The sequence below is a fragment of the Xiphophorus couchianus genome, chromosome 8 (genome assembly GCF_001444195.1).
Source record: "Xiphophorus couchianus chromosome 8, X_couchianus-1.0, whole genome shotgun sequence".
NCBI lineage: Eukaryota > Metazoa > Chordata > Actinopteri > Cyprinodontiformes > Poeciliidae > Xiphophorus > Xiphophorus couchianus.
In genome coordinates this window covers 24,191,422-24,218,208 of record NC_040235.1, presented here as the reverse complement: position 1 = coordinate 24,218,208, position 26,787 = coordinate 24,191,422, and the positions used below count along the sequence as shown (strand labels likewise).

The window sequence follows — 26,787 nt, the reverse complement described above, 5'->3', positions numbered from 1 at the left end:
GCAGACTTCGCTTCTTTTCCCCCCCATGAGACTGGGAATTACGTAATGCGCAAGAATCGCATCCTATTAGGAGAATGCCAGACGTGAATACCTTTTTTTTTTTATTATTATTATTTTTTTACGTGAATAACCTTTTTTTTTTTTTTTTTTTTACGTGAATACCTTTTTTTTTTTTTTTTACGTGAATACCTTATTATTTATTTTTTTTTACGTGAATACCTTATTATTTATTTTTTTTTACGTGAATACCTTATTATTTTTTTTTTTTTTACGTGAATACCTTATTATTTTTTTTTTTTTTTACGTGAATACCTTATTTTTTTTTTTTTTTTTACGAGAATACCTTATTTTTTTTTTTTTTTTTTTTTACGTGAATACCTTTTTCCTTTGTGTTTCCCTTCTGTGACGTTTCTGCACTTCCGCCTGACGTGTCCTCGTGTCACGCTGGATCCGGCGTTTCTGGACCCGTCAACATTTTCCCCTCACCTCCACCTGTCAGTTGTTTCGTCGGCCGCCTCAGAGCCACTTCACCCGGCTTTCAGGTGTAAATCTTACCAGAACCACCAACACATTAGACGGACCCGGACGGAACCGACGTGAAGCCGTCCATTCAGCGGAACAATGTCCAGCTTCGACAGCAACCCATTCGCGGACCAGGACGTTAGCAACCCGTTTCAGGTAATGCTGGCCGGCTAAGTTAGCTGCTTTAGCCGCTGTATTCATACAACATTTATAGCAACTACATGGCGACACGTAAGACGGGAAAGTTTGGTACCGACTGGGTTCTGTGAAGGCACTGGAATAAAACTACTTGAATGTGAAGCTTTATACGAAATATAGAAATATAAAGCAGGTGTTGGAGCTAACTCAGACCGCATCATCAACAGGTATATACGCACTTAGTTTTTCACATTTGACTTGATTCACTTAATTCATTTATACACAGAATTATATGTTTATATAGAAGCTTAACGAAATATTAAATACTCGAGTGATGAGGAGGAACTCAAAACAAAGCAGAGCTATGAGGGCATTTTGTCTTTGTATCAAAATTTTCTTCTGTCTAGTGTGGAGACAGCTTGCGTTTGATCAGGTGCACTTTGACCTTTAAGCGCCTACCTTCCCTATAAGTCATATCTGATGGTGCAAACACGCACAAACGGGCATCAGTTGTTGGTTGGGGATGTTTTTGGTGAACCTGAAATTCAAAGTTATTAAAAAGAAATTTGTGACTGATTTAAAGAGGGGGCCAATTCCTAAAAGAGTTCCCACCCAGGGGTGGATTTAGAAGGATAAGGGCCCCCAGGTTGGTTAGTTTTGGTGCCCTGTCCACAAATAAATAAATAAATAAATAAAGCATTTTACTTATGCAAAGTTCTGTGCACTAATAGATAGACTTCTACATTAGCATGTTTGAAACGTCCCATGTTGGTCCTAAAAAGAAAACTATAACTTACGAATTGTCAAATGTACATGTATACATTAATGAATTTTTTAAACAAAATTAAAACAACACGTTTCACTTGAGTTTATGGGTTTCATATAAAGTACAATGCTTATTAAAAAAAAAAAAAGAGAAGAAAAAAGTCTAAAACTTTGAGCCGCCCCAAAACTTTGGGTCCTGGGCTGCCGCCCCAAAACTTTGGGTCCTGGGCTGCCGCCCATATTGTCTCAAAAGTATAAAACAGATCAGCTACGCTGTAATCCATTCAGCCTTTCTTTGGGTGTCATTCTGTCTTGAAGCCTGAATGAATGATCTGTGTTTCATCTGACTTCATATTTAAACTACTCACTCTTATTGGAAGTGGCTAACTTTGAGTCTTATTCCCTCAGTAAAACCATCCACAAGGAAGAGTGTCGTAGTAATCATGAGCTTGTAGAGCTTACGTGTAGTTAAAGCAGTAATATGTATAAACTTACTATCTTCATCGCAGTATCACTGTGTACAATATTGCTTTTGAACAAGGACTGCTTGCTTGTTTTGTAGAATGTTATATTGTATATTGTACGCAAATTCTGCATTCCAACAATACTAAATAAACAAAAGAAAAGAAGGAAATGGTATTTAATTTAAATAAATATCATGAAACTTTATTAGCCCATAGTATTGCCATTGCATTTGGATCTTGGTGCATTTCTATAACAGAGGTCACAGCGAACAAAGTGGAAAAACTTTGGACTCTTTTGACAATTTTCCCATGTCTGTCGTTTTTAGGGCACACAGTGTTTGGCTGCCTTTCTAACGTTACCAAACAGTTAATAGATAATTATGGTAGTAATTATTATGGTGATCAAATTAGTTCACATCATCATCTACCCTAATTCCTTTTTAACAGAAGAAGTCGCTTTTAAGTTTTGTCTGGTTTTAGATTCTCACTGTATGGTAATCTAAAGTACCGGTGTTATCACACAAAAGAAATCAGTTAAAAACCTAAAACATCATCAGATTGCTTTCATTGTAAACAAAATCAGCAATTATTCCTACTTCCTCGTGAAGAATATGAGCAATATGAGTAAGATGGATGATTACAACTGTAAGATTTTTATCTATGACACTTGTTATAATGTAGGAGAAAGAGAATAAACACTACAAAATTTAGCAGTTTATTGTGCAGAAGATTGTCCCATTTTACTGTTTTGCTCTTTATAGAGTAACTCTGAGGTTTAGCTTTTAGCTTATTGCTTATGACGGTGTTGCCTTGTCATGAGATGGGTGGCTCTCCCTTCGTTTTCTCTGCATAGGTCTCTGGATTTTTCACTATCCTAAATATTTAAAATATATTCTGATTTGTGTTTCTTGTAGGCAAAGAAAAAGTGTTGTATCCATGCGTCAGCCAGCTGGCTGGCAGTGCGCGTCTCCATCCTGTCTCATTAAATTAACTTAAAACCAAAAGTGTGGAAGAATAGGCCTGTCATGATAACAAATTTTGCTGGATGATAAATTAGGATAAATGATAATATTCCTCTTTTCAGACCATTTTCAAGTAATGTAATGCAAGAACACATTCCCAAATATCAGTAAATTTTAAATCCTAATGAATATTTAAACACAGGAACTGGAAGACATTTTAACTATCCAAAATAAATAAACAAAACATCAGAAACAGTAAATGAAATGATGAAGATTCTGTAAACAAAGTTGTCCTTCAACAAAAAGAGCTAGTTGAGACCAAAGCACCAGAGTGAAGACTTTTTGCCATCCAGTTTTTGATATAAAGAGAGAAAAGAGGAAAACAAACGATAATCATGCAAATGGAAATTATTGAGCTCGATTTAATTCACCGTGCCATTTACTGATTTATTGCTTCCTGCAACACACCTAGCAAAGAACGGAAAATGTTTGAAGACTTTTGCAACCGTGACACGATTTTCAGCTTTGAAAATTAACTACTTAATATGAAAATTAATCAAATGTCGTCATCATCATCGAATGATGACGTACCCAGTAAATTATTAATTTCCTTCATTTCCCGATCCTGCGCTTTACTGCCTCATGTCTTTCATCTGCTGGCTAACGCCATAACGCTCGGAGCTATCATCAATACTTCATGGAATCATATGGTGGCATTATTGGCGACATATGGGGTGAATTGACCCTCTGGTCTTTGACTGTTTTGTCCTATTTCTCAGAAAGTAGGCTAATTAGACTCTGTCAGGTTTTGTAATGATGGAGATCTCACATCACAACTCTCCGCGGCTTGCTCGGATCCAGGAGATGGTAGAACGTTTTACGCACTTCTACGATAAAAACAGTCTCCATGATGGAGGCATGCAGCAGGCAAAGCGTGCCAGATGATCTTTTGATGTTCCAAAAAAAGGACAAAAAAAAAAAACACAGTTCATTTGCATTGGGTGCGTGGAGCCAGGCAGTAGGACAGGCATTAAAATTTAAACGCAGTGTACACTAAAAAATTAACGACAGCGCTCCGGTGACGCCTCGTTTGCATGCGGAAGAGCTGCTGCGAGACATTTAAGAGTCAGGGAGAGACAATAAGAGGACATCACCGGGACTGGATAAGGCTGGCACTTCAGGGATAACCCAGATTGGATGTTTGTTTCCAGCAGCCATTTGAATGACACTAGCGCGAGGCTAACCGGCAGCTCATGGTAAGCTAATTATGAAACAGTGATATATATCTTCAACAGTTGCGTGTGGGGACGAAGATTTTAATTAGAATGCATGTATACTAGGGCTGTGCGATGTGGGTTGAAAATAAAGTTTTTTTTATTTTGTCTAATCATTTCCGGTTTTAATTGATTTTGTTTGTTTCCGTTTTGGGGACCCGAAACCTGTGACGCACGCGTCCGTGAGTCGCGCGCTTTACTCCTACACCTCTGCCGTGCCCCAACGGCGCAATTTTATCAAATAATAAAGTCTTAAATTTATGAGAGAGAAAAAATATTTTGAGGGGGAAAACACCCTCCGTTATCAGGAGCTCCTCAGTTCGTGTTGTTTGTTCTTCGAAATAGATTCAGTCGTTTGCAGAATCGTTTCAAAGTTCTGCTACTGATGATAATTAAATGCTAATGTATTTAAAGACTCAACATTTCTATTTAGTATTAACTGTAAAACCTGTACATAAGTATAACTTTACAAGAACCTCAACATTCTTCATGTAAATTTTTTTGTTATTTTTTTGTGTTGGAGGTCTCCTAAAATTACGACATTATTCTTCTAATTTTACAAAGGTATTTGTGTAATACGAATTTTTTCATGTTATAAAAAAAAAAAGAAATCTAATATACCGTCAGAGTTTACATGAAGTACAAATGGAAGCTGTTAAACACGCTTGTCAAAGAAGATGTTTGGCCAAATCACGATTTTCCAAAAATTAAATCTTCAAAAACCAAAATTTCGATTAATTGATAAAATCAGTTTTTCGCCTTGCCCTAAATTATCCATATTTCTGCTTTTTTTAAAAAAAATGTTTATTTCACTCAGGAGACGGCTGTCATTTCTTAGCAATTAAGAGGTATGATAGTTTTGCAATTCAATAATTAGCTAAATTCTTGTGAGAAACGTGCCAGATGGTGTTCCTCTTTTTATTTGTTGGAAGCGGCTAAAAGCCTCATATTCGAACTCAAAAGGTCGACTATTTTTATTTTGTCTTGTGAAAATCATTGAGATGATCTTTTCTCAATTTTTCTGCAGAAATATTGAATTATAGACTAGTTTTGTTTGAACAAAGCGAGCTCTCATATCCTCTCTCATGCTACTTTTCAAAATCCAAATCTAGTGATATATTTCAAAGCACTGCCACATGAAACCAATTGTTTTTGTTTCAGGATCCATCGGTGACACAAGCAAGACAGACGGCCACTGCAGGGCCAGAGGAGTACAACCCCTTCACAGATGCCAAACCAGTGAGTCTTTGAACACTCATAGATTTGCATATACTGATAAATATATATTTTTTTCTCTGAATTGATCCCTGATGCTCACTTGTTCCAGGTTAAAACCTGTAACCGCACTTGTCATCTTGGCACAGCACATACAGGTTTAAAATTTAGATTATTTCTGCAGATATGTTGACTCTGTTGGGGCCGAAATGATTAATCGATAATTGAAATTCTGGTCAACTAATTAAGTAACTGGTTAATCGTTAACTACAGCAAACAGGCTCTAAAAAAAAGACCATTTGCTGAAAGAACAAAGAGCTACTCTCTTCATTTGGAGATGTATGACTTTTGCTAAAATCATCCACATATGCCATTATTGCTGAAAAATAGAGGAAACAAGCAAAAACAAAGCTGTAATGCTGAATGTGTTCTTACAAAATGGATTTTTCAAAATGTTTTGTGTTGATATTTTCTGTGAAATATTCCATCAGAATTAGTCATTTCAGCAGTTCCCCGCAGGGAATTGGTTCGCCGAGCGTTTCAATGCAGTCTTATCAGATTTTTACTGTCCTATTGGAAGACTTTATCTGAAAACAAATTCAAGAAAATACTCTGAGCCACAGCTGAAATGTCATAAATCAGAGACTGACTTCACATTTTAAAAACAGGGACATAAACGGGTTCAGATTTCTCCTCCCTTAGCTATTATTTTTGAATCGTTTGCTCCACTCCACTCCAAGCAGCATTACTTTTTTAATTTAATCTTTTTTCAATGTTATTGTTTTATTTATACAGTAACGTGCTGTACTTTTGAGGTGTTTTTCCCCCTCATCACTAATTAATGATGAGGGAAGTTAGTGATGTGAACATGTTCGCACCATGTTCTGAAGGTATGATCGTGCTAATAACTAACAGAACAGCATGTTCTCCATTTGAAGAAACATTAACTTCCTCATTTACTTGCAGCAGGTTGTTTTTTTTTTTTTAAAGCATTTGTAACCTACAAATTTTTGCCATGTTACCTCACTGTCGGACAGTGTGAGATAGTGGCGATCTCACAAAAAAAAATCTTAAAAGGCTGTTTCCTCTTTTGCTTCCTGTGCAGAGCCCTGCAGGTATGGCTCCCAGGAGTGCAGGCCCCGGGGCCACCACACAGCCTGCCATCATGAGGGCCTCAGAGGAGCCTCCAGCCTACTCACAACCTCAGGCGCAGGTACAACAATAACAAAAACTGCATGTTTTGTTTTTCTGTAGTTTTGCCGCAGGTTTCCAGTGTGAGGAAGCCAAACAGCCCCCAGCATCACTGAGCCACTTCTATGCACTTCATAGAACAAAATTCCCGAACCGCTTTTGGCTGAAATTTCTCTGGTGGCATCTCAGTGCTGCAGGAGGCAACGTTTGTGAAGAGAAAATTTAGGTCTAATCTGCAGGAGTAACAACAGGAAAACACAAGCAAAAGCAGAAGAACCCAAAATGTTTCCTGCCGTGTTGATGGATTCCTTCTGGACTGTGCTTGCAGGAGTCGTCAGGAGCAGCTTCTGAGCTTCTGCGGAGGCAGGAGGAGCTGGAACGGAAGGCGGCGGAGCTGGACCGACGGGAGAGGGAGATGCAGTCCCTCAGCGCATCAGGAGGTCAGAGTGACAGAGAAGAGTGTGATGTTTTGTAATTCTGCAAAAATATCTTTGCCAAACATTTATTTTCCACACAGATGTCCTCTCTTTAGCAGCAATAAGGTGTTTTTTTTTGACAACTTGGTATAACTTAGATCAGTGTTTTTCAAAAAGGGGAGGGCATTGCAGAAAGTTGGAGGGAAGATGAGGACAAAAGGAAGAAAAAGAATCTTATAAATTATTTTCATCCTAACTATAATTTTTAAAATAAAATCTAATCTATTTTTCAATAATTATTGAATGACTATTAAATTAAATTACAAATGATTAAATAATAAATATTATTTTTCCATGTTCATCGTTCTGATTGGTGACCAGCCAAATTTATCAAGCCACTTTGCTCCTCAAGCTAGCGTAGCGTAGCGCGCGGGAAATGGAAAAGTTTCTGACAAGAAAACAACAGAAGTGATTAATTTGAAGTGATTAATATAAAACACCGCACAAGATCTTATAAAAATAGAATGTCTATGGTCAGAAGCTACTTCAATTTACTGTAATACAGACCGCTACAGGAGATCTTTCCTGCCCACAGGCATCACCATCTATAACAACACTGAAGTATTTTTGAATTAATATGAGCTACAGCAAAATTTTATTTGAATAATCAAAAAAGGGGATTGTGGTGAAAATCTTTATCATCAGATAATATACTCTCATGTGAACAACAGATCATTAAAGACATAATATTACATTAAAATGTTCCACCACAAAACTCTTGGCCAAGTAAAATCAGAAGGTATGAGGTAGCTCTTATGCCAAAATTAAAGTATTAATTATTAAATGGTGAATAAAAGTGAAGAAAAAAACATTCTTAAACTTGATGTTCACATATGTTGAAGCGTTTTTTTGTGGCTTTGGCTGTTTGGGGAGCCATGGCATAGAAAAGTATGTAAACCCCCGACTCATATGGTCACATTGAGAGTTAAACGATTCTCAGATCCTTCTTTTCTTTGTAACTGTTTTTGTTACATTATGAGCTTCTAATTAACTGTATGTTGATTGATCCAGGCAGGAAAAACAACTGGCCTCCTCTCCCGGAGAAGTTCCCGGTGGGGCCGTGTTTCTACCATGACATCACCGTGGATATTCCTGTCGACTTCCAGAAGACGGTCAAAATCATGTACTACCTCTGGATGTGTGAGTGGCTTCTCACCTTTTAGGATTTACAAACCCTTAACAACTCTTTTTCACATTTAGAGCTGAAATGATTAATCGGATTAGTCGTGATGAATCGGTTATTGAAATAATCGTCAGCTTATTTAGTAATCAATTAATTGTTAACTGGAGTATAGATACTCTAAAAAAAGGGCAAATTGCTGAAAGGACAAGACACTCAAAGCAGTTTAAGCAGAAACTGTACAAAAACACACACAGTTTTGCATTTATGATAATAAAAAAAACCTTTGCCTGTAAAAATATATGCTACCCAAAACTTCTCCAGTGGCGTAGGTTTAGCTTCATCCTGTTCAGATTCGCATGTATTAATAATATTGTATTTAAAAAAACTTAGAGTATATGCAGAATGTGCCAATTTTTAAAATTAAATTAATTGTCTGAATAATCGACAGATTAATCGATAACTGAAATAGACCTAAGTCTAATTGAGGTTTGGTGGCAAGATTTTAGAATTGATGTTCAGAAACAATCTTCTAGCGGTTTTACTGTGCTTGAGCTATTTTGTAAAGAGCAGACAGATATAATCCCGGTAAAAGGAGATTCTACAAAGGCCTGACTCAGAAAGTTTGAAATTTAATGAATGAATGAATTTTAAAAACAATGTAAAATTTTTGCCTTCACTACACAATTAGAGCCTGATTGAGATACTTCAGGTTTTTTTTCCAATTACAAGATTAAACTCGAATGAGTAGAATAAATACTCAATATTACCAGAAGTAAATATTAAAATTATGAGAAAAAGTAGTTTTAATGAGAGCACATTTTTAATAGTTATCAACATCTGACGTAACCATCTTTCTTTGAAATGATAATTTCATGTCCTGGTGCTGATACTAATTCCATCCTCATGTTCTAGTAGATGACGCATTAGTTACTTTAAACCAATGATAAAGTGTAACTTGACATCATACTCCACATTTCCACGTTTTGACTGTTTTTCATGGAGGAATTCTCATCAAATTACTGCTTCATCCACCTTATATACAACCTTACTCTGTTTTTTTCTGGTAATATTGACTTTATTCTCATGTTTTATTTAGTATTGACTTTACTGTAGTCTATCTACGTTATTCTTGTATAATTATGAATTTATTGTCAAACAACTGTTTTACTCACAATATTATGACCTTATTCTCAAAATTAAAAACTGTTTATTCTTCTAAGCCTGCCGCTAATAGTCGGTGTATTAATGATAATACAAACTGCTCCAATAAAATACATGTAAAATTGTGCTTGTAAGATGAAAGAAACGAGAACAAAAGTAGTCCAGGGGTATGAATACTTTTTACAAGGCACTGTGTTGTTGTTGTCGTCTTCACTGGGGGTTTACTTAAGTTAAACCGAGTCTCAGTTGTTTAGGCCAAGCGGCTCTCGTCCAATCTGAATAAAAGCTGGGATCCTGCAGCTGGTGTGTGAGTGTAAACTAGAAGATGAAGGACTTGGTGTGGAATTCAGTCGCCACATGACAAACGCGTGTTGTGTGATCATGTGGTCCGATGAAAGGAGTGGGTCAGATGATTCCTTAAAGGTCGCTCCATTCTACACGCAGACCCAAAAGAGAACAAGTCAGAATAGTATTCAGTAAAATGCTTTGTTAAGCCAACCAGCTGGAGGTTTTTTTAACAAAACAAAAATTGAGGAGCATTAAAACAGGACTCTCTCTTGAGTCTGCTCTCCAGCAGCCTTGTGTTATATTCCACACCGTGACATGAAATCCCAGAGTCAGACAAACTCTGTGCTTTTCGTAGTGACGCCTATTAGAGCAAATGCTAATGAAAAATTAAGTGCACCTGTTTTGTTTCCCAAACCAACATGTTGAAATATTAAGCAAGCATTTTCTTCTGCCCACTAGAGATTATTGATTAATGAATTAATCTAAAGTCGATTGATCGTATTGTTCAATTAGCGATAATTTGATAAGCAGCCATTTTCTTTAAACTCTTGTTTGCTCTTGTACAAAGAGGGCCTTATTTTCATAACATATAGGGCTTAATTTTTCATAATAAGCTGGGTTTTTAAAATTTATTAATTTTTTTAAGTCATCAAATTTTAACATTATTTTGTGAGCTGTTTGAAAAACTGACCGAATAAACATAAAATTGTGGTTTTCTCACATGATTAAACTCACAATACAGGAACTTGTTGCGTTCTTCTGCTGTAGAGAAATAAAAGATGAAAAGAATAGATTATATGAAGCACTGAATTCCCCATGAACAGAGAGCTGTTCAATCAGAAGTACCATCTGGAAGAAAAGCTAAAACTTCGCTCCTTCGACCTTGCTTATTGGCACCATGTTTTCGTAGCGCAGCAGTAATTTCTGAATGAGAAGTTGACGCTGCATCGTCATGCAGGTCAGGTGAATGAGCGCTATTAAAAGTCCTAACTTTAAAAACTTGGCGAATGTTCATATTTTAAATTAGAACAGTATAAAGTGCCTTTTGCATCCCACACAGAACTCTGTTCAAACCGTTTCTCTTAACCATTATGCTACGACTCCACCATCGTTATTCCTGTATCCGCTGGCTCTACTTAAGAATGACCAGTGGTGCCCTCTCCTGGATGGAGGCCAAACTACAACACTTAAAGAAGGTCTAAGCAAACATTATTAGTTAATTGACTAGAATTCATTCTGACCTAACATGCTATTAATTGATAGTTAATCAGAAGTCAGTTAATTGTTTGCATCCCTAAAGTCTTACAGTCCCAGTTTCAGTAAACGCTCCTTCATCCTCCTGTCCTACTTTCAGTTCACGCTGGGACGCTGCTGGCCAACCTGGTGGGCTGCCTGGCCTGGTTCTGCGTGGATCCAGTACGCGGAGTGGACTTTGGCCTGTCCATCCTCTGGGTGCTGCTCTTCACGCCTTGTTCTTTCGTCTGTTGGTACAGACCGCTTTACGGAGCATTCAGGTAAACAGATCTGGAAGAAAAGACAAACAGTACAGGCAATGTTTCCTCTGTCTCACTCATTTTTTCTCTCTTTGTTCTTCCTGCAGGAGCGACAGCTCTTTCAGATTTTTTGTCTTCTTCTTTGTGTACATCTGTCAGTTTGGCGTCTACGTCCTCCAGAGTATTGGTATTACTGGCTGGGGTGCGAGGTGAGACGATAAGGTCAAACATTTTGTGTTTTCAGCAGAATGTAGTTCACTTATATAGGAGGATTATGACTAAACGTTTCTGTATCACAAGAAATCCACAAAAAGGGGAGTATTTTTATTGCATTTGGTAGCAGATTTATATTCTTATGGAAATCAGAGAATTTGTGGCAAAACCTGAAAATTGCTGTTCACAATCCAGACAGATTAGACATAATGTTGTGTATGTCTATTTTGTAAATGACTACAGGCACAAATTAGACTTTCTAGATCTGCCCAGCTGGTAGCAACGTACCCCAAAACACATCTTGAACTGACAACAAACACAAGTTTATAAAGGGTGCATTCACACTAGCACTGTTTAGTCCACTTTAAGCAAACTCTAGTTGGTTTGCCTAGAAAGTCTGGTTTGTTTGGGGAGTTTGAATGCTTGATTGAACTCTGATCCACCGAAAAACCTAGGTCTCTGTTCGGTTGAAATGAGCTGTGGCGCGCTTTGAAGGCATAAATGGACGCTAAGCATTTTGGAGACTGCTCCAAAAGCAGGAAGTGGTCTGTAGCATGTTTTGCTATTTTGGATAAACAAAATAGCAAAACATGGTTCTGGGTTCTAGGACTAGCAGAAGAAACGGCTTGTGGTCTATTACCAACGACAAAATAGATCCTACAATCACTAAAATCTGACGCCACTCCATTTCTGTTTACATTTCATGAAGAAGGACGTTGTGCTCAGTGCCTTCAAATGTTTTTGTTTCGTTTCCTTCAGTTTATCTTTACATTTTGTGGCAACGTGTAAAGATAAACATGAGTATCTAGTGCAGGAAATTGCATGTTTTTTGGTTTCAGAGCTAGAATGAGTAGTGAAAGAAATGTCACCGTGCCTCTGTAGAGTTATTAATGTTCTGTCGTGCTGTTCCTCCATCTTAGCGGTTGGATCTCGGCTTTGACTGGCCTGAACAAAAGCATCCCAGTGGGCATCCTAATGATCCTCATTGCAGCTCTCTTCACCTCTCTGGCTGTCCTGTCCCTCATTATGTTCAAGAAGGTAAGCCTCTAACCGATTTGTCAAACCTTTGAGAACGTAGTGGTCAAATTAACCCTCTGGTTGTTTTCCAGATCCACGCGCTCTACCGTACCACTGGCGCCAGCTTCGAGAAGGCCCAGCAGGAGTTTGCCACCGGCGTCATGGCCAACAAGACGGTTCGGACGGCGGCTGCCAACGCCGCCTCCACGGCTGCGCAAGAAGCGTTCAAAGAGCAAGTCTAATCAACGTGAAGAGCTCAGTCCCCTCCTGCCGCCCTCTCTTATTGAGCCTCCCTCCAGCTGTCAGACGGGAACTCAGGAGGTTAACAAGCGGCCTTTGATCTGACATTCGACCACAATCTCAGCCTCAGTGAGAAACAATCACCTGGAACGTTCCTGGGACCCGGCCGTGTTGCGCACTCTGGAACCTCCTCTTAACCACTTAACTGGTGTGCTTGACTTCCTTTGTGTGGGTTCACGTGTGTGTGTGTGTGTACGCATGATTGTGTGTGTGTGTGTGTGTGGCCAAGTTAAATGCTTGTGTGCCTTTTTGGATGTTTGCTGTTGCCTGTAGGATCAGGGACAGATACTTCCTACTCTCTCACTGTCTCTGAGATCTTCGGGGCGTTTTTCTCCATTAACCACTTTGGAATACTTTGACCTCTCGTTCAAATCATTTGATATTAATGAGTTTATTATTGGGTGAAAAGAAAATGCAAAAATGTCTTCTGGTACTTTTAAACTATGCTAAAATCAAAAGGTGCATAACTTAAGACCAGGGACCCCTATTGGAGGGACTGTGTATTTCTAAAAGATGGATGCTGTGCATTCTAGGTCATGACCTTGTATTTTTCCATCCTTGCTTTTTTATCTCCAAGCTTTAGTGCAAATTCTGGAGTCATTCACCCAAAATCTTAAACTCTCCAATCAAGTCTGTGTTGCATTTTTATGCACATTAGTTAAGCAGATTAAGGTAGTGCAAAAACATTAAATTGAAGAAACTTGTATCAGCAGCTGTAGTGAAACATTGTCCTCTAGATGGCAGTGTTGATTTATCAGCAAACCACAAGTATCTATCCAATCATGACTTCCTCTGTTCATCCAGGGGGTGGAGCCTATCACCTGTCCATCCTATCCTTTCCCCTTACTGTTTTCTTTTTTGTTGTACGTTTAAAAAAAAAAAAGCAAGTTTGAAATATTTAACTTCTATTTGTTGTCATTTGCTTTGAAACGTTTCTCCTATTTTGTAACAGAAACAGACCTTGGAAAAAATTAACTATTTATCCTTTTTCCTGACAGGTTTTTTGCTTGTATCGTTCAGCGTACTCTTTCCGTTGTGCAATCCAAAGAACATGGCACTTTAAATTTGGAAGTAAAGTTCAGACTCCGATGAAGACATCAGTTATTGTCAGTGCATTTTATCTTCTAAAAGAAAAAAACATTTGAATATCTATTTTTCTAGAGATATTACGAGCTCCAAGGTGCTTTCCATTGCTTGAATGTCTCCTCGATCACAGTTTGTGTTATGAAGTATAACAGCCGCATAAGCCTTTGAAGGAAGATGTATAAAAAATTTTTTTAAAAAGTCTTTATTTACTGTCCGTCTCCCATCAATGATGTTACTAAGCAACAAGAGGTCATTCATGAAAGAAGGGTATTTATGCATGTTACCTACAGATTTTTTTTATTTGATCAATAATGTGGTAAAACTGACAGAAGTGCTTAACTTTTATGCTGTGTGTTAATGTAGATGCACAGTGGCTTCAGGTTATTCCTTACAGTCAGCATGGTTTGATATATACACTGGTACTTAATATATCTCTAAGCCATTTCTGATGACTGTAGAGGGGGGAGAAGGACTGTATGTATACTTTGTATGCTCTCAGATGGTTTGGTGTCATTTTAAAATGCACTCTGGTTTTACCTTCAGTCATGTGTTGAGTAGTTTGAGATTGAGTTTTGTATATTTATTGTTCTAATGAATAAAATTCTCCTTATGGCTTTCATTGTTTCTTTTGCAGCCATATCGACCTAATGTAGTCTGCCTCTGTAAAATGCAAAAATAAAAAAAAATGGACTTGTAATATCAGCTAACTACCACAGGGGGTCACCAGTTTTCCACCGATGTCTGATTTGACATTGGTGGATTTGACACCCGATTTATTATGAAGCTATTGAGAACAGTCACCACACGGAACACCATGATGTATGTGAAAGATTTTCATATGCATCATTATCTACACATTTTCTCATCTCTGTCTCTCTCTGTTCTTGTTTTGAAGTGCTGCAAAGTTGCACTGGACACGCAGTGTAGCCTGCCCTGAAATAACGTAAACTATGTGATTTTATTTTTGGAACAACAAATCGTGACTTTTTATATCGTTTCCGTTTGTTTTTGTTTTGTTTATTTAATCTATGTTTAGAAGTTTGATTTTGATTTTTCATGTTTTGCTTCAGTACATATATATAAATTAACTTGAATTTTAATTGAGGTTGAGATTTGGACTGTTTTTCACAGTGTTTGGACTGGCAAATTGGTAAATTTTTCTAAGAACGAGTCAGTTTATCCCTTATATAATTATAGAATAATTAAACAATGAAACATTATATATATCTCATTTCGACTGTTTTATTTGGGCGGGTTTTACATTGTGTTTCCACTGGAAACTGTCGGACCTGGCAACCCTGCCGAACAGGTGCACGTGTCATGCGCGATAGCGACATGGAGCTCATACGGCCCGCGTGCCCGGCCACACAGCGACATGAAACCGTTCTGATATTCATCAACTCCGAAGCCCGGTTTAAAGATAATTTCTAGTTTCCTAACACGCTGAATCCGCCCCGACGCCTTGCTTAAATAGCTGAAAACTTTTGCGGTCCAACCTGAAATTGTGTCCGTGTTGGCCCCTTAACACACCTGTAGAGTATCAGGCCCTAGATTGGGCCAGTAGGCCACTGGAGCGCCATTTGCCACTGGAGCGTTTTGAAATCGCTACGTCTGTTTAGGTAAGTTGTTTGTCGGAACCCTTATTCTAAGTTGTTTTGTTTTTTTTCCTGGTGAAATTATGGAAGCTATTTTTTGTGAATAAACAGAGCAGTGGACAAGGAACGACAAACCTTGGCCTCTCAGCAACGGTTTGTTGGGCAGCTAGCTTCCCTAAAACATCTGAGGAGAAAAAATTGCCTCTAATACCATCAGCAGATCGATGATGGACACTGAACCGACCACTACAATCAAGCTGAGGATTCTTCAAGCTGCCTGGGGGTCCGCCCGACTCATTAAAGTTAGGTGAGGTCAAGCAACTGCTCCGGTGGCGGATCCAGAAGACATCTCTAAGTAAGTGCTGCTGCTGGTTGTTGCTGACAGCCAAAGCACTTTTTTCTACTGCTGTGCTGGTTTGTTTTGATTCACTGCGATGAGCCGAGAAGGATTCTGCTTTGCTGAAAATTCTTTTATCTTGAGTTTTTTTCTTTGTTTTGCGCCGTTTTGATGCAACTAGCTTGTTGGAATCTTAAGTTTATGGTTGGAAATGAGTTGTGATGTGAAAGAAAGATGGCTGCCAAAGCTTTGGCGAATACAGTCGAACGGCTGCAGGAAGTGATTCAACTTAGGCTTAGTACATATCACTATAATAAACCTTTGTAACATACTTACATATTATTAAAGTGATGATTTATTGTAGCTATTTTGACAAATGTTAGTGAAAATATGTTGTTGGGTTAAAATAAGGAAGTTCAGTATTTAAATCACAGAATACCTTTTCTTTATTTTTTGTATCTACTTAATCTATACTTACCAGTATCATCTACTACAGTTATCAGTAACAAATTTTATGCGCGTTCAACAACAATTAAAAGTTAAACGTGAAAACCGATTATTTTTGCGGCAGAATAACGTGCAGTTCATGGGACTTCATTTCTCCTAATGGAGAGATCTGCTGAAGCTGCAGGTCAGAGGTCACAGAGGTAACATTCACACTGATTGGTCCACCATCTGGTTTTTAGATTGTAACCTCAAACCAAAGAAGAAAAACCCAAAATAAAAATTTGTGATTAGAAATTTAGAAATGAGAAATGTTCTCATTTGTAGAAAATTAGAAATTATTAAAGGAAATCTAACATGGTTAGTAGTTTGGAACTCCGCATCGACTGAACTCATTATAGGAGCTACGTCTCAGTGCAATGCTGGTGAAAACGTTGTTGAAGTGTTAATAGAGGAGCGATTTTGTGATGACTTCCTGAAGGCGGAGTTTCAGAAAGAGGAGGAGCTTCTTAAAGAAACAGAGACCCAATTTCAGGGCGTTAAATGTCGAAGTCAAATTTCTTTAGAATTGTATTTGATATGTACAGCATTTTTCTAACAACTGAAGGTAACATATTTGCTTGATTGTGCACTATATGCCAAAAAAAAATACATAATATTGTGTGCTTTAAATGTGTGCTGGTGTGAAATAATTTGCATTTGACATCATATACTAAATGTATGCATTTCTTAGATTTCGTGGTAGATACCTGGGAATAAGCTCTTATACTATATGTTTTGCTTTAATGTTACAAGTAAGTTAAGATATTTTATACTAAATATTTAAAAAAATATGGAGTGTGTACTTGTCTGTATGACAAATACATACAGATTTTCTAAAACACTGCAGCTTTGTTCATGATCATGGTGTGACACTGTATTCACACGTAAAAACATTTACATGTTGGGGAAATTTGTAACTAAAATGCAACTTTAAGATACAATTACCCAAGAAACTGAGTTCAGTCATTTTTAAATCATTCACTCCTACAGTGTGTGGCCGTGAGTCCAAATCTTTCCCGTCAAGGTATGAGAAGAAGCAAAGCGTCAGAGGCTCTGGCTCCTTTCATCTTCTCTTTCTGAAATTGCAAATCAACCCAAAGCGTCTGGCAGCTAATTGGGCCTGACTCTCTGCAGCGCTCGTCAGATTGCATGGTTCATCAAGTGGCCAATCTGGAAGTCATCAGACGCCGTTCGAGCTGAGCTTGCGGCGAGGGAAAGGGGGCTGCGGGGTCGTGCCAACAGCTTCACTGCTGGCCGCGTGGATGGAGGAACATCTGGGGAAAGAGGCTGCTTGTGTTTTGTGTGTTCATTCACAGAAAAGACAAGAAGCAGGGTAGAACGGGTTTAGAACAGATCTGAAAGGTGTCTTAAGGTTTAAACCAAAAACAGCAATGCAGCCTGGGCTAGACTTTGGAAAGGGCTGACAGGTGCAGTAACCTAGGGCTCCAAAAAAAAATAAATAAAATTGCGTTTTCTGTGTATGTTCATGCTAATGTCATGGGCTCATTTTGTATTTAGTGTTTAATACACTAAAGATCTGCTGCTGTTGTATCATGACCTTAAGTGAATGAGAAAATGAGATATTAAACCCAACAAATTTTTATGCCAATGGTCAAAGTCCTTCTTTATGGCTTTAGCTCTCTGTCCCTGTTGAAGAAAAGCACTCTCTCAGCCTCACACTGCCACCACCATGTTTCGCCAGGGGATGGAGTGTCAAAGGACAGCGCAGTGTTCATTTTCTGCCACGCATACCAATATTTTGATTTGAGAATCGATTTTAAGAGCATAAAGATCGAGTATTGATATTTTCAGAACCGATCCAAACGTTGCTGTTGGACATACCGGACTACGGAGTGTGATATTATCCTCAGAAACGCAGACATGCACTTCAGTTCTGCATCAGTGGAAAAACTGATCACTCACCGGCGGAAAAAAAAAGAGAAGCCCCCCACACCTCACCCTCTTTCCCACCTCCAATGCCAAACCGAGGTCTCGGCGCTGAGCCGGCTGCTCCACTTGCTGCATCCTCACACCACCAGATAAACACCCACTACAGACATCATCAGTTTTCCCTTCTCTTTATTAGTTTGGCAGAAACAAATCAGAACAGATACGACACTGCCTTCGACTTGGCACACACACACACGCACGTATACGCACACACAAACTCCCTGAAACCAGACAGTACTAACAACAGCAATACTTCATTTCCTCGCATCCTCGTCATTCAGTCCGAGTCTTTTGTGCAGGGATTCCAGGCGGTCCGACCAACGAGGACCAGAACCTTCTTCACAGAGCGTCCATTGGACCGTCCTCCTGCAGTCCCGAGTGAATCCTTCCCACCAATACATTTCAGCGGTCTACAAAAACATGAATCGTTCAAATAGTACATTCTGGAAGCTCGAACAGGACATCCACTCTGAGCTAAAGGCTGCTTATTCTGACTGAGTAGTGGTTCCCTTGATGAGTTAATACTCACTTGTGGCACACAGTTAAAACAAAAAGAACCAGGTTTGCTGGTCGCGATATTATAACGGTGCATTAGAGCCATTGTAGATTGATTTTAAAAAAGTAGCTTCGGGCCAAAAAACTTGGAAATTTGAGCATTAAATGTCAAAACTTTACATGAAAAAACTCAGGAATTTTGAGTTTAATAAAGAAAAGTTCCAAAAGTTTTTTTGTTTTGTTTTTTTCTAGAAAATTTCTGGGGTGTTTTGCAGAAATTTGCTCTTTTTTCCTATCTACAATGGCCCTAATACATCGTCGTACAATCTGGTGACAAAATCACCAGGTTACAATTTCTTTACATATTTATTTTTTAAGAGTGGCAAGAGTGATGTCATCGGGCCAGCCAAGATCAAGCCGAGCATCATTCTGCAATCATAGCTATGTACAAAATACATATAATCACATTTATTTACAGAACATGTGGTGACAGCAGAGCCACGACATGAATACAATAACAAACACAGCACCTCCTGGTGTCACAGGGACAAAGATGGCAAAGACACACACAAAAAAAAACTAAACAAAAATAAAACTTGGCACTTGCAGGTTTCTCCCACATCGACACAAAACAGAGACGAAATAAAAGTCGGTTTTTAGTGGTAAACAATGCCGCGGCTTCTCCAGCCCTCACAGGAGGCAGATCAGGCTCTTGCCCTCCTCGATCTCCTCCTGGACTTTGTCGCTGGACGTGGCGATCTCGGCCTGAGCCGAGAAGACGGCACAGATGAAGGTGAGAACGGTGCCCCCCATGGCGGTGTAGAAGGCCCAGCCCATGGAGCAGAGCCCGGCGCGGTACGGGGCGGCGTCATGGCCGCAGTACAGCTGAACTTTGTCGGAACCCCAGCCAGCAGGGTACAACATTAGACCCAGAATCAGGAACAGACCTGTGGGAAGACGAGCGGATCGGGTGGTTAGCTTGGAGGGTTTGGTGATTAAACGCAGCTTAAGCAGCAGCCCACTAGTACAACGGTGAATTAGGGTGATTGTAGATAGAAACGAAGAAAAAAAGAGTAAATTTCCAATGAAAAACAAGAAGATTTTGAGATTAGGCTCAGAAATTTTATAGAAAAAACAAGGACATTTCTGAGTTTCAAAGGTTGAAAATGTTTTACTTTTGAAACTCGGTTTCAAATCTTTTTTCAGTTTCAATTTTTTTTATCTGTTTCAAATCTTTTTTTTCAGCTTCAAATATTTTTGTTTCAAAAAGTTTTTTCATATATATATATAACATTTTATTTATTTTTTTTACTTTTGAGACGTACAGGAAATGAGGATTTCAGCTGTGATATTTTCACTCCCTCTTCCCCCTCCCTCTGAACCCAGTCTTATTTTGTTTCTGTAATTTAGCTGCATACATAATACGCCGTCATAGAGAGGATTGTGGTTGTTGCACAAAAATAAATAGCATGTGATGTCAAACTGACTTTCTGTTAGATTTATTTATGGGTTTTAGTTTTACATGATGAAGAATGGGAGGAGGGGAAAATATCTAAGTGTGATTTACAGCTCAGATATTCTGATCTGAGAGTTAGTAGTTTGGCAATAAAGTCAAGTTAAGAACCCTAGAAGGAGCTTTACATTTTAAGTGTATGCAGCTCATATTAGAAATATTCACTGCAGGTTTTCATGCAGGGTTTAAGTTCAGGTATGCATTCTTGTAAGATACTACAATGGAAAACAATGTGTACAGGTGAGCAGATGCATTAAAGAAGATACATGGATCAGGAGCACTAAAATATTTATTTTACAGGAGTTCAAACATGTGGCCTTGTTATATTTAATTGATTTGTGCTTGTTTGATTGGCTGGTTTAGCATGTTAGTATGTTCCTAGGCATGTGCATAAGGCCACAATAGCTAACAACAGCTAACAGGGTAACTAAGTAACTACTGCTGCTTGTTCTAGGAATGGCACGTGACCAGATCTGCTGCCAGATATTTGACTAATAAAAATGTAATCAATTGTAGAAAATGTGTTTAAGATGCCTGCTAAACCTTAAAGTGTACACCACTTAAAGAGAAACATGGGATATCTACTTTCTCCCCAGAATAACTGAACCACATAAGAAATGACAGCAGAATATATGTTGCGGAATCAGACATTAATGTAATGTTATGTTCAGTTTGGCTCAGTAAACAAAACTGGAGTTCACCAACTTCTAGCAGCAGAAAACCAGTTGGGGTTTGCCGTTTGCTGTGGTTAGCAACCTTGTTAACTACTATTACCTACACACTGATTATGCCTCTGTTTTATGGTAGGAATACATAAAACTGTGGTATCTATACCTGTGGTATAGATACCACAGTTTTATTTACTCCAACAACTTGCTAACACGTGGCAGCCATATGGGATATTTAGCTTGACTTTCCTTGACTTTCCAAGCTGTAAATTTGACATTGGCTGAAATTCTTATAGATTTTTCTGTTTGGAAATTTAATATTCAGCCTTCCACTGTTACTTTTTTTTAAAATGGTACACATATTCACTTCTTTTATATGAGCTAGCTAGTATTAGCACTGCAGTACTTCTAGCAGTTGCTAGAAGCATGGAAAGAAGCAGTTTGAACCCATGATAAGTCATTGCTTAAAAGTTAAAAGGAGGTCACTTTATTTTTATGTTTTACATCCATTACGTTTGCCTTGTGTTGGCCATTGGTGAAGTAGTTAGCTTACTTAGGTTAATTAGCTTTTAGCTGGGCTTCAACATTAGCGTCTAGATGTATTTCCATGTATTAATGTCGCATAAAATCCTAGTGAGGGGATCCCAAGGTGCCTCTGCTATGAGGTACTGCAGACAAAAACATTTCCCGTCAAACTCCCATTACGACACTTAAAAAAAAAAAGAGGTTGCATCAGGCAGGGAACGATTTCCTGATTTCCCGCCAAAACATGCGACCGAACATAAATGCAACAAGACCCTCGAGTATGACAGGAAAGAGCAGCCCACCCCTTGAATCTTCACACGCAGTCCTGTCAAAGGAAAGCGGAGAACAACAGGATAAGGTAGCCGACCCAACCGCACGGTGTCCTGCGTCTCAGTGGAAGTCATGAAAGCGGCAAACTGCTATTTTTATTTTTTATTTTTCAGCACACCAACGCATTACAGATCCAACAGAATTTGAATTCGATTTGAAGTCACAAGGTTTCCGGCTTCCCTTTAGACGGGTCAGCCGGCCAGACGAGGAGCCTGCCACCGATGGAAGCTCAGGGGGAAGACATTCATACTAATGCAGTTACAGAGACCCAATGAGACATACAGGAAATGAGGACTTCAGCTGTGATATTTTCATCCCCTCTTCCTCTCTCTGTACCAGGTCTTATTTTGCTTCTGTAAAACAAGGAGGTAAAACGCTGTCTCTCTTAATCCCTCTTCCTCTCTCCTCGCTTCCTTTCTTTCTCCTCTCTCTCGCTTCAAGCACCCAATATCACATTAAACAAGGAAATGAAAACTAGGTCATAAATTCTTTCCACATGTTGCTGCACTGCCCCGACGTCCAGGCCAGGCCTGGTGATGGATTGAAGGCATGGTTTTAATTCCCAACACCACCCCACCCCTCCACTGACACCCCCACTCCCCCCTTACACACACACACACAGACAGATACACGCAGTCATTCCCAGCCCCCGCCACCTCCTCCACCTTAAAACTGGACTCTCTAACCTAATATCCTACTGAGCTCCGCCCTCATTTAGCCTCAATAACCCTTTGCACTGGCTCTTGTCTGCGTTGCTTCCAGACTGTCAGTTCTCCGCCGTCAGTCCATCTCTGATAGCGGCCGATCCTTTCCCCCAATGCCAATTTTCTTCCGTTCGGAGAATAAATAGGAAGTCTGGAATGGGGCTGGGGCTGGTAGTCGATATTTAGAAAGAGATGTTATGACTTTTTACGGTTTTGCACCAAAGTGTAGAAGAACTGGCATCCATGTCTAAATTTATTTGACAACCCCCTCCCCCTCCCACCTCAAATTAGGTTTTTCAAACTTGATGCAGAAATATTTTTGGATTTCCAGTTCAACCTCAAAAATAACACCCATACACAAAACAGAAAGAAAAAGATTGTATATTATGAACTGCGATTCACTTTTCATTGATGCTCCTGGGCATTAATACCTGGTAGAGTACTTAATAGGGCGAAGGTGTTTCTTTATATTCCATTAATGCCGGTTGTGTTATATTCAACACATACCACAGATCATGTTCCCATAAACTCATGATCAGATTTAAACCAGGACATAATTTTCTCCATTCTGCATACTAATCTATTGTGTGTGCGATACTCGAATAAACAATCTGCGGAACAGAAAAAGCATAGATTGTTGATTATTCTATAAATTGTAAATGAAATGAAGCAGTAAGGGGGTAAAAGTACATGAGGCTGGCTGACAGCGTTAAGACCCGCCTCCTGGCTCTGATTGGTTGTTTTTGGTTGGGAGTGGTGCATTTCTTCAATAATAACTGAGAGGAGATCTTTTCACAAATTATCTGTCTCATACTAAACTGTCACAATATTGAGACAGTTTTAACTTTTATTAAAAACAAAAATCATCTTAACATTCCCTAATAAAAGTTGAATTTTATCCTCTCAGGAAAACATTACATGAGTATTTCCACTCAATACTCATGAGTCATCGCCATGACAATAATAACTTCCTTATCTGGGTCTGTCAGGCCCAGTTTTATCTTCATTGTACCACACCTGCGGTGTAAACACAGATATCCAGGAAATGCTCTTAAAGGCCTGGCTGTGCTGTTTTCCTATTAGTCAGAGCTGACGTGTCTGCTTCTCTGCTTTATATGAAGTGGGATTTCTTCCGTCAGTGACAAGAACTCCATAAAAACAGCCCTAAACTTCTGCTGGAGGGTGTTTCGTTCCTTTCGCTTCCAGTCTGGAGTTTCATCAAGCTCTGTACCTAAACCTGCAACAGGGCCTGTGACTCAAGGCCAGAGGAAACTTTATTGTGGCTAATAAAGGCACACGGCAGCAAACACACAGGAATCAGAGACAGTTTTATAGCTGAGTTTGTTTGGCGTCTCGTCTCTAATCCTTTTCCTGCTCCAGTGAGGCAGGCATTTCAGTAAAAGTGGAAATAAATTCTCTTATAGGTAGTCTAACTGCTGCATAACAAGCCTTTTGGGGACCTTTAAAATGTGCGCCGCCAGGATGCAATGCTTAGCCGACTGACCCTCTGCAGAAGTCTGCTCGAGTCATTCTGCTAGTCTTAAAACCAACCAAGCCTACGCTGTTGCTTTTAACATTTTGCGAGACATGGCAGCGTTCAGGACGCGTGTCACATGGGTCCGGGTGACATCGGGGTAATGTGGAGATGAGGCTAATGGGACTGGAAGTCACTTGAGCGCAATGACGCGACCATCTCTGGCAGCTGCATCACAATCTTCCCATCTGAGGTCAATCGCTTTCCCAAACATCTGCCGTCTGGTTCCAGTTTTCTCATTACCGCGGTGACGATACACTTTCTGGAAATAATCATTAGCAACAGAAAGTCGACGTGGTATACAGTCTCTTCGGTAGATATCAGCCGGAGTGATTATCACCCGCCAAACTCTTTAGAAAATGAACTATGTTTAAGACTGTGAAACGCATTAATGAATGACTGATGCTGGAGGAAGAACGAATCAACAGAAACATTTATAATGACACGACAGGCGGCAGGCCGGCTCCGGTTTCAACCCACTCAAGTGAAATGAGGGAATGGGAAAAGTGATCAGAGTTCAGCTGCAGGGAAGCGAGGGAAACTTGGTCGCCTCGTTTCGATGTTCGAAGCTCCCTTTGCCTCGTTTCCACTTCCACATCCTCATCCTGACTGAGCTGCATGTTGTCTGCACAGATTTGGTAAAGTCAGAGAGGATTTGTTGTCACTGCTGTTCAAGCGATGAGTCTGAGATGATTTGACTTTTGCACCTGCAGAGTTTTACAAAGGCTTTTGTCTGACTTTACCGACTCGTCCCTTACAAACAGCAACTTCTCAAAGTAGAGGCTGTGAATCTTTTCACCCTTTCACGCTTTTCTAGTCGAATTCATCGCTCCGGCCAGTAAAGACATATTGAACTTATCCACCAATGAAGATTGTTTCAATTTTAGTTCAAAACGTGGAGGCAGGGAAATTGACAGACCTGGTTAAGTCGACATCAATGACAGAACAGCAAGAAATGTTCAACTTCTAATGATCATTCAGAGGACATACAACAAAAAAGGTCTAAAAACAAGAAAACTGATGTTACTGTGGACGCTCCGTAGTCCACACATTATACAAATAGGTTCTAACACCAGCACTAGTATTTGGTTAGATATTCTGTTAGCACACTACACCTTAGCACACATTACCTTTGTAACTTTGTCATAATCCTGGTAGGGTGTTTGCCTACTCTTATTATCAGAATTGGTGAGGATCATTACAGATTCAGTTTTTATTTTAAAAAATCCATATATCTTAAATAGGCTTAAGACATGGTGCCATTAAACAAGCCAAATACTAACATAATTTAGCCGATCCAAAGCTAGCTTTTCCATATTCTTGGGATAATATTCCTGTTACATCATCCAATTGAGTTCAAGTTCCCATCATCCGCACTGATAAGAGAACCGGTGATAAAACTTAAACGTATCGTGTAAATGAATCAAACTAAGTTCACCCAAGTTAACTTATTAACTTGTCAAGTTAAATTTTTTTTAAACTGCATTTTCTCTTTTTTCCAGTGTAACTGACAATTTGAGGTCAGGATAAAGAATTTGGATGTAGCACCAGTGTTGTATAGTAACGAAGTAAAAATACTTCACTACTTTACTTAAGTATATTTTGGAGTACTTCATACTTTCCTCGAGTATGAAAATTTTTGATGACTTTCACTTTTACTTCACTATATTTCCGAACTTAATTGCGTACTTTTACTCCGATACATTTTCAATGTGTGGTTTAGTTACTCGTTACAAAAAAGCGAGAGAGAGAAACAAAGTGTTTTGACCCCACCTACTGATTAGCAAGTAGCAAGCAGGCTACCGAACAAAGTCTGTAGCCTACTTTGTTCGAACAAAGTCGGTAGCCTACCTGCCTGGGCTTGTTCATCACCACCAATAGGATACACCTGTTTCGCTTCTCCCATTAAACACAAAGCAAGTCTCGCAATCAACAGCAGCCACATGGAGGAAGAGACGGAGACCACAACGACTGCAACTACGTCGGACACGGCTCCAGGGGAACCACCAGCTGGTGATGAGAGCCCATGGCCTTATTTAAACACAATATACTCTTTCGTGGGTGTTAAAGATTCGTCGTACCGCATGCAGTGTATGTTATTCCTGCCCGAAGATGTGGAAATTCTATCTTACAAAAACTCCCCGTCCAACTTGAAGAAACACATCGAGGTAACTTCTTATGAAATGGTTATAATCCTCCTGTTTTAGTAACTATAGCGTGGTCACTAGGCACTACTGTATTGTGAAATCTTGACCATAAATGAACTTTGTTTGGCATTGTTTCAGTTCCATACATGGTGTTTTTAGCTTAGGCCTAATGTTGACTGTATCAGGCTACCTAGACTCCTCTGTTCAAGGGGGGACAGAAGCCATAGCGATAGCAATTTAGACTCAATTTAACGAATATAGGAAAGGCATGCAAGTTCAAAACCAGGTTTACAGATGCCAATAAGCTGCATTTCCCTCCCAATTTTTTTTTTCTTTTGCATAGTGACCAGTTGTGTGCACCACCTACTGACTGTAGCATTGACTGATTCACTAGTTTGTGAAGTAGAGTAATCGTAACAGATCTTTTTCTTCATGTTGGCCGCATTTTCTGTACTATTTATTTTTCTCATTTTCAGCACTGACCTTACTTGAAGGGAAAACTTAAGGCTTACAAAAACTTTGTATTTTCTGTCCTGGAGGGTTTACTAAGAAGCTGGTTCAGTTGTAAAGCAGGTTAAGTTAACCTTGTGCTATAGGTAAAGCACCTAATTTTCTTAACTAAATGATGCCTGCAGGTATATCTATTAGCAGGTTTCATTTTGCCTGCACTTGGTTGTGTACATTATTTTAAGTGTATTTGACAAGTTTACCAAAATATAAAAAATATCATTCAAACTGCATTTGCTTTGTTTTACTTTTTACTTGTACTTTTCATTACATTACTTGAGTACATCCATTTTTACAGTAATTTCCAT

General features: G+C 39.1%; 2 protein-coding genes across 4 annotated transcripts in view; one reads left to right on the top strand and one right to left on the bottom strand.

The window, feature by feature from the left end:
* The first annotated feature begins 407 nt into the window (after window positions 1–407).
* LOC114150000 (secretory carrier-associated membrane protein 1) lies at window positions 408–14,302 on the top strand. 2 transcript variants are annotated; one of them, XM_028026150.1, is made up of 9 exons: window positions 408–678; window positions 5,287–5,364; window positions 6,446–6,553; window positions 6,860–6,971; window positions 8,019–8,147; window positions 10,934–11,093; window positions 11,180–11,281; window positions 12,206–12,323; window positions 12,395–14,302. In XM_028026150.1, the coding sequence occupies exons 1-9, from the start codon at window positions 622–624 to the stop codon at window positions 12,542–12,544; spliced, it is 1,014 nt and encodes a 337-aa protein (XP_027881951.1). In that variant the 5' UTR covers window positions 408–621; the 3' UTR covers window positions 12,545–14,302. The 2 variants fall into 2 exon arrangements, with proteins under 2 accessions (XP_027881951.1, XP_027881952.1); XM_028026151.1 differs by lacking the exon at window positions 408–678 and adding an exon at window positions 3,882–4,107.
* Window positions 14,303–18,168: 3,866 nt separating this feature from the next.
* Window positions 18,169–26,787, bottom strand: part of lhfpl2a (LHFPL tetraspan subfamily member 2a) — a 49,671-nt gene continuing 41,052 nt past the window's right edge. For both annotated transcript variants that reach the window (XM_028025999.1, XM_028026000.1), the window contains one exon: window positions 18,169–19,498. In XM_028025999.1, the coding sequence (XP_027881800.1) occupies window positions 19,242–19,498 (257 nt within the window). In that variant the 3' untranslated portion in view covers window positions 18,169–19,241. The remainder of the gene's footprint in view (window positions 19,499–26,787) is intronic.

Coding starts and splice junctions, on each gene's coding strand:
- LOC114150000 (XM_028026150.1), top strand. CDS start 622: ATGTCCAGCTTCGACAGCAACCCATTCGCGGACCAGGACGTTAGCAAC. Junction 11,094..11,179: donor CCGCTTTACGGAGCATTCAG/GTAAACAGATCT, acceptor TTCTTCCTGCAG/GAGCGACAGCTCTTTCAGAT. Junction 12,324..12,394: donor CCCTCATTATGTTCAAGAAG/GTAAGCCTCTAA, acceptor GTTGTTTTCCAG/ATCCACGCGCTCTACCGTAC.